Here is a 7,500-nt window from a genome sequence, read left to right on the forward strand (position 1 = left end):
GTTTGTTTGTTTGTCAGTTCGGCTGCAGACGTGCTTGCATGGTTACTTTTTAAAATACGTTTCTGTGAAATGTGAAACGTAGACAGTGGTAGTGCCACACACATGGACACAAACCTCGTAACTTGGGCTCTGGCAAACGGGAAAGTTTCAGGTACATTTCTTCTCGACCATGTGCACCAACTGTAAGATCTGCCGAGGATTCTTAATCATGTTTTGTATTGAATGGTATTCCACTTGGACATACACCAAAACTCAGCTGTTTGATGGATGTCTGTGCACGGTAGACTGATTTCATGCAGAATAAACTCCGCACATCGGTTATGGTTTCACGTACGAAAGTAATTCAGGTAGCAATGTCAACTCCTCAAGTGAAGCAGCCGGGCTGTTGATTTTTTAGGAATGTATCCGAGTGAAATTATGCCCATAGCACATGAACACCCTGAGAATTTCTGAGATGGTGTAGGTATCTTGAACAAGAAAATTAAAAGTTATTGAATGTATAGCCGCCTGAAGCGGGAACCAGTTCTTGGTGATACGGGACAAACTTGAACACACAGCTAAAATCATCTGCCTTGGCTGCTTCCTGTGAGTTGTGGGACATTTGTTTTCCTGTATCAATGACATGATATCGTTCGGTCTGAGACGTTTGTTTTGCAAAACAAAGTTGTCGGTTGGGGGAGGTGGAGGGGGGGGGAGGGTATATGTTCAAGAAGAAGGACGTCATATCCCATGTTTTTTAAACATTAGTTGGCGTTTAATTCATAACATTCAACCGTCCACACACAATGTATTTTATCCATCCTTCAACAAAATATCCCATGTTGATTATAACTTGCATACGTTTGTGTTACAAACTACCTGGGAACACCCCTAGAATGAGTGAATGTTGTGATTGCAGAGTTTGCCAAGATACCTGAACCAGAGTTCAGCCGAGCGGAAAGTGAAGGCGTTCTACAGCTCCTGTTTGGACGACTTCCACAAGGAACAGGTCAAAGCAACGCCCCTCATCCAAAAGGTATTGACTAGCTTGTTACAACATCCATAACCAGATAGTCTGCTAACGTTTTTCATTTCACAATCAAAAAACAAGAATGGGTCGTTAATGGACGTTTAATTTTTGAAGAAAAAAACACACACACAAAATTGAGCTTTTTGTTTGTTGATGTATTGCTTTGTCCAAAATTAAACGTTTCATTACCTAGCATGTTCAATTCTTCTTATTTCTGTCATAAATCAAAACCTTGGGTTAAAACTTCCTATGTACAAGTTCCAAATAAAAAACCATGTTCTTCATTTAATCATATTCCTTACATTTAGGCAACATTTGCACGTAAGTTTTATTTCTAATTTCTTTCCTTAGTCTTGCAATCATTTTTATTCTTATCTTATCGTTAGTTTCTTTCTTTCCATTTCTTTTTCTTGTTTTGTTTTTACTTTTCTTTTCTCTTGAATCTTCCTTTTCCCCTATTTTTTCTGCTCGTCTGTTTCCTTTCGTTCTTCCATGTGTCATTCTGTTTTTCTTCCTTTATCCCCCTGCAGCCTTACACGTTTTCAGTACCTGCGTTTTCAAGTTTCTCTGTGATACTAGGTGGTTCCACTGCTCGGAGGCTCGTTCATCCTGGACCAAAGTTGGAACGGCAATGGGTGGAACTTTCAAGACGCCCTGTCCAAGACGCAGACTGACCTCTACGTGGACGCTCTTTACGCTACCCGGACCAGAGTGGACCAGACAAACTCTTCACAGAACATCATCGCGGTAAGATATGATTATGGGTGGTGGGGGAGGGGATGCTCTTTCCTTTTCTTCCGGTTTTTTTTTAGTTTGGTTTAAACATGATTTTATTCAGATTTTTGTTTGTTTGTTTGTTTGTTTGCCTAACGCCCAGCCGACCACGAAGGGCCATGTCAGGGCGGTGCTGCTTTGACATATAGACTGTTAGAGGTGAAGTTAGATTTGTTGTTTGAATGTTTCTTTTTTGTAGAGTTGCTTCAGCTTTGATTGAGCTGTAGGGTTCTACGGTATGAAATTTGCATTTAGTCTTTCTTTTTCTTGCTGAGTGTATGTACAGTCCAGAGAGGAGACGGACATGGTGTGAGCTTGTCCAGGGGGGTATATGAACATCTCAGTGGCAGGGGGATGGAAGCACTTGTTAATGAGTGGGAGTGTGTATGCGCGTGGTGTGCACGAGGATGTATGCACGTGAGTGATATTTGTAAATGTGTATTATTATAATATCATCTTTGTATTTATATAATTGAAATTGTTATATCTCGATGTACAGCGCTAAGAGCATAGTTAAATTTGTGAAGCGGCGCTATATAAGCTATCTTTATTATTATTACTATTATTATATAACGTGCGCCACACACAAGACAGAAGTCGCAGCACAGGCAGCATGTCTCACCCAGTCACATTATTCTTAGCACTAACCCCATAATGCCAGACGCCAGGCGGAGCAGCCACTAGATTGCCAATTTTGAAGTCTTAGGTATGACCCGGCCGGGGTTCGAACCCACGATCACGGGGCGGACGCCTTACCACTAGGCCAACCGTGCCGGTTTTTTTATTCAGATAACATAGGGTGGCATATGTAAGAGAAAAGAGAAACGTTGGACCATTCAACAAGCTATGCTTATATCAAGTGTGAGAGTTAGTGCGAGCCAAAAGAAACATGTTTGTTTGTTGCATTCAGACACGAATAAAGTTTTCTTGAATTGAATTGAATTGAATTGAATATTTACATCTACACAGAAAACGTCTTGTACAGGTATGAAGGTCAAACTTAACGCTAATACCCCTAAACAAAAAAACATCCGATGAAAATAAAGAATTTCAATAATCGTTCAATCTAAAGCAATAATGAAAGGAAGAAGAAAGGGAAGGTTATGGGACTTCAGACTGCAATTTTTCTTTTGTTTGTTTCTGTGCTTGTGTGAAACTGTACTAGTTTTATCTGTGACGCCAGCATGGTCATTACCTGAGGTACTGAACGGAACTGTCTGACACGCATGACAGTAAGGTATAGTTTTGTGTTTTGCGTTGCGCGAGAGACCGACATTGTGCTAATGACAAGCGATGGAGGGGTCGGGAAGGGGTAATTAGCCTACGTTCTAAATATTAAGCCCGTCTTGATGCGTATTCCTGCGTGTTTGAATTTAAGCCGCCACCACCACGACCACCACCAACAACAGCAACAACACTAACAACAGGAACAACATGCACAACAACAACGACGACATCAACAACAACATCAACACAAATATCAACAGATTTTTGGAGGTCTTAAAAGGGGGGTTTCACTGTATCAGTTCGCTGTGGGGGAGGGTCACCTATTTGCATGCTGTGGGGGAGGGTCACCTATTTGCATGCTGTGGGGGAGGGTCACCTATTTGCATGCTGTGGGGGAGGGTCACCTATTTGCATGCTGTGGGGGAGGGTCACCTATTTGCATGCTAATGAGACTGCGGCCACGGTCAATGAAGACAGTGATTGTTCGCTGAGAACTGAACCGCGACTAACCGCTTGCAACCTTTCCGCAACCAGCGTTTGCTGATTTGGGAATGGCGGGGCAAGGGGGTGGGTGTGCGGGAGAGAGAGAGAGAGAAAGAGAGAGAGAGAAAGAGAGAGAGAGAGAGATAGAGGGGAGAGACAGAGAGAGAGGGGGGAGAGAGAGGGGGGAGAGACAGAGAGAGAAAGGGGAGGGAGAGAGCCAGAAAGACAGAGAGAAGGGGGGGGGGGGAGAGAGAGAAGGGGGAGGGACATGTGGGGAGGAGAAAGATAAAGGGTGGAGAGAGCGAGAAAGAAAAGACAGAGAAATCGAGAGAGGTGGGTCGATCATCCACAGAACTTAGTGCTTGGAGGAGAGAGGGGAGGGGAGGGAGTGGGGGGGGGGGGGGGGGGAGGAGGGGTGTGTTTCAAAACATGTAGGTCTTGATCGCAAGACCAAGACGGCGAAAATGCTCGACATCTAGAACGTATGATTCTTCGGGAAAGGGTAGAGGGAAGCGGGGGTGAAAGGGGGAGAGGATGGTGAGTGTGAGAGAGAGAGACAGATGGAGAGAGAGAGAGGGGATGTGTGTGTGTGTGTGTGTGTGTGTGTGTGTGTGTGTGACAGAGACAGAGAGAGAAATTCGATATTTAGGTTTGCAATCTTTTTGCGTCACTAGAACTGAACCCCGAACGAATCAATCTTGACGGTCACAGAGACAGATACATACTTTCACAAATACCAAACTGGCAGTAACAAGCAGAGCGAAGTCGATCCAATTTAATTGTCTGTAGGCGGTTTGCCATTGTGGTTTTGCAAATTAGTTTCAGAAAACCATTTGTCGTGTATTGTTGCCCATTGTTTCGTTCGGTGCCACGGGACTTACTACTCAGAACGTGAGGGAGAACTTCATTTCGAAACGTTACTCAACAAAGTAAGCAGCGTCCACGAAGTCAGCAGAAACGATTGTGTATAGCGCAACTTATCAGTCTTGCACACTGGCTGCAGGAGAGAAGACTCAAAGAAAAGACATCGATAACGTTTCTAAAAGGATGAATCATCATACTGTGCATTTGATCATTTCAGAAGAAATTTTTCTACTTGATTTTCTTGACTGATAAAAGACAGCGCTTGGTGAGTCACACTCTTACACCTTCGTCACCATCGCCACGACAATAACACCATCAGCAGAAGCTGCAACAGTCGGTCTGGTTTTTATGTGGGATTTTCGTGTGTGTGTATGAGGCTGCTTTTCAATTTGAAGTTTTGAGCTTTGCTGGGGAGGCTTTCAGCTTACAGGACTACTTACATCATAATATTCTTGTTGACTGTTGAGCAGCAACGTGAGAAGACATAACAGAACATAACGTGCTAACAAGGCAGCGTCCTTTTTATATTTAGTCAAGTTTTGTTGTTATATTTAGTCAAGTTTTGACTAAATATTTTAACATCGAGGGGGAATCGAAACGAGGGTCGTGGTGTATGTGCGTATGTGTGTGTGTGCGTGCGTGTGTGTGTGTGTGTGTGTGTGTAGAGCGATTCAGACTAAACTACAGGACCGATCTTTATGAAATTTGACATGAGAGTTCCTGGGTATGAAATCTCGGAACGTTTTTTTCATTTTTTTGATAAATGTCTTTGATGACGTCATATCCGGCTTTTCGTGAAAGTTGAGGCGGCACTGTCACGCCCTCATTTTTCAACCAAATTGGTTGAAATTTTGGTCAAGTACTCTTCGACGAAGCCCGGGGTTCGGTATTGCATTTCAGCTTGGTGGCTTAAAAATTAATTAATGACTTTGGTCATTAAAAATCTGAAAATTGTAAAAAAAAATAAAAAATTATAAAACGATCCAAATTTACGTTTATCTTATTCTCCATCATTTGCTGATTCCAAAAACATATAAATATGTTATATTCGGATTAAAAACAAGCTCTGAAAATTAAATATATAAAAATTATTATCAAATTTTTTTTTTTCGAAATCAATTTAAAAACACTTTCATCTTATTCCTTGTCGGTTCCTGATTCCAAAAATATATAGATATGATATGTTTGGATTAAAAACACGCTCAGAAAGTTAAAACGAAGAGAGGTACAGAAAAGCGTGCTATGCAGCATAGCGTAACCACTACCCCGCTCTTCTTGTCAATTTCACTGCCTATGCCGTGAGCGGTGGACCACGAGTATACGGTCTTGCTGCGTTGCATTGCGTTCAGTTTCATTCTGTGAGTTCGACAGCTACTTGACTAAATATTGTATTTTCGCCTTACGCGACTTGTTCGGATTTTCATTGGGATTGCACAGCACTCCGCAATATGCTGAACAATTTGGTCAATTGAGAATCTGTAGTTGTTGTTAATGTTGTTGTTGTTTTAAAACCAGAAATAGGTCGTTATTTTGGATAAGGCAGCGGGCATTGTGGAGCTCATGTGGTTTTGTGTTCATTCTCCTGTCGACCATTTTCCGTGGTAAATAGACAAGCGTGTAATTGAACCAGTACCGTGGGAGTGCATGATAAAGACAGGGGAAGAAGAAGAAGGTATCAGAAAAAAAGGAGCAAAAGAAGAAGAAGAAGAAGAAGAACAACAACAACAACAACCCCCGCCACCACCACAAACACCAACAACAACACCAACAACAACAACAACAACATGGCGGACGCCGAGTTCAACACACACGACAAGAACCCAATCTTCGGAGACTCGACCATCACATTCCGCGCGTTTAGGTTCGGCTTCCGCGAGATTCTGCTTGGACTTGTGGCCGCTTTTCTCCTGGTGCTGTGCCTCCTCTTCGCCGGGCTGTTCGGACATTCCGCCGTGGAGCTTAAGGAGGCCGAGGTGGGTCGCTCCAGGGCGGAGAACGTTTGCAAGAACAGCATGTGTCTCAAGACCTCAGGCCACCTCATGGAGCTCCTCAACGTGTCCGTCAGCCCCTGCGACAACTTCCACGCCTTCGCCTGCGGGGGCTACAAGGTGAAGAACCCGGTGGACCGTTACTCGTTCGGCCTAGACATGCTGACACAGATGGCGCAAGTCAATGAGGATCGTCTCATGACCATCCTCGGCGCTCCCTCAAAGAAGTACATTCCGTGGTCGGCCGAGAAGAAGCTGAAAGACTTCTACCGATCCTGCACCGACGACTTTACGCGCGAGCAGCTGAAAGCGAAGCCTCTGCTGGACAAGATCATTTCCAAGCTGGGCGGATGGTGGGTGCTTAACTCATCATGGAACCCGAGTACCTGGAACCTGACCGCCGCGCTGATGGTCGTGCAGACTGACTTTTGGGTGGACGCTTTTTACGCGCCTAGAGTGACCTGGGATGACTTTGGCAGTCGGGGTCGCATTATTTCGGTACGCAGTTTTTTTATTTTTTAACCAGCTTCTTTTTGGTTTTTTGTTTAGTTTAAATTGAGTCCGTTCATACATTTATTATTCATTGGTCCTTTATTTTGCTCAGCTGAGTAACCAGGAATCATTGAATTAAGTATTACTGGGCGATACATCAATTTCAGTTCGCTATCATTACAGTTTTGATTTTTTAATTTATGGACAAGCTCTTTCTTGTTTGTTTTTAAATTGTGTCCGTTTATACATTTATTAGTCCTTTTTTGTGCTCACCTGAGCAACCAGGAATCATATAATAAAGTATTATACAGGGATCCGCTTTTTCAATACCCTGTACTATCGCTTCACGCTTGTGTTTGTGTGTGTGGGTGTGATCGACTGCGCTGAGTGTGCGTGAGTGTGGGTGTGTGTGTGCGTGCGTGTGTGTGTGTGTGTGTGTGTGTGTGTGCGCGCGCTATGATATAGTGATTTAACATATTATTTTTCTTACTATTTACTTAGCTTTAACTTGTGTGAGTGTGTGTTTTTCTTTGGATGTTGTTGTTTGTATAATTAATGCATTATGGCATTTACACTACTGTATGAACTAGGATACTATTTATTGTAAACATGTATTGCATTGTTCAGTTTGATGTAAAGCGCGGAGAGCGTGGGTTAACCCCA

The 7,500-nt window shown here is 43.2% G+C and overlaps 1 protein-coding gene across 2 annotated transcripts in view; it reads left to right on the forward strand.

Moving 5' to 3' along the window:
• Positions 1-7,500, forward strand: part of LOC138970770 (endothelin-converting enzyme homolog) — a 42,745-nt gene that overhangs the window by 1,188 nt on the left and 34,057 nt on the right. The window contains exons 2-3 of one of the 2 annotated variants that reach the window (XM_070343292.1): positions 899-1,015; positions 1,589-1,756. In XM_070343292.1, coding sequence (XP_070199393.1) covers positions 899-1,015; positions 1,589-1,756 — 285 coding nt within the window. Of the gene's footprint in view, positions 1-898; positions 1,016-1,588; positions 1,757-4,890; positions 6,844-7,500 lie in introns of those variants that run through there. The other variant, XM_070343291.1, reaches the window with a different exon arrangement.

The sequence above is a fragment of the Littorina saxatilis genome, linkage group LG7, assembly GCF_037325665.1.
Source record: "Littorina saxatilis isolate snail1 linkage group LG7, US_GU_Lsax_2.0, whole genome shotgun sequence".
Classification (NCBI taxonomy): Eukaryota; Metazoa; Mollusca; class Gastropoda; order Littorinimorpha; family Littorinidae; genus Littorina; species Littorina saxatilis.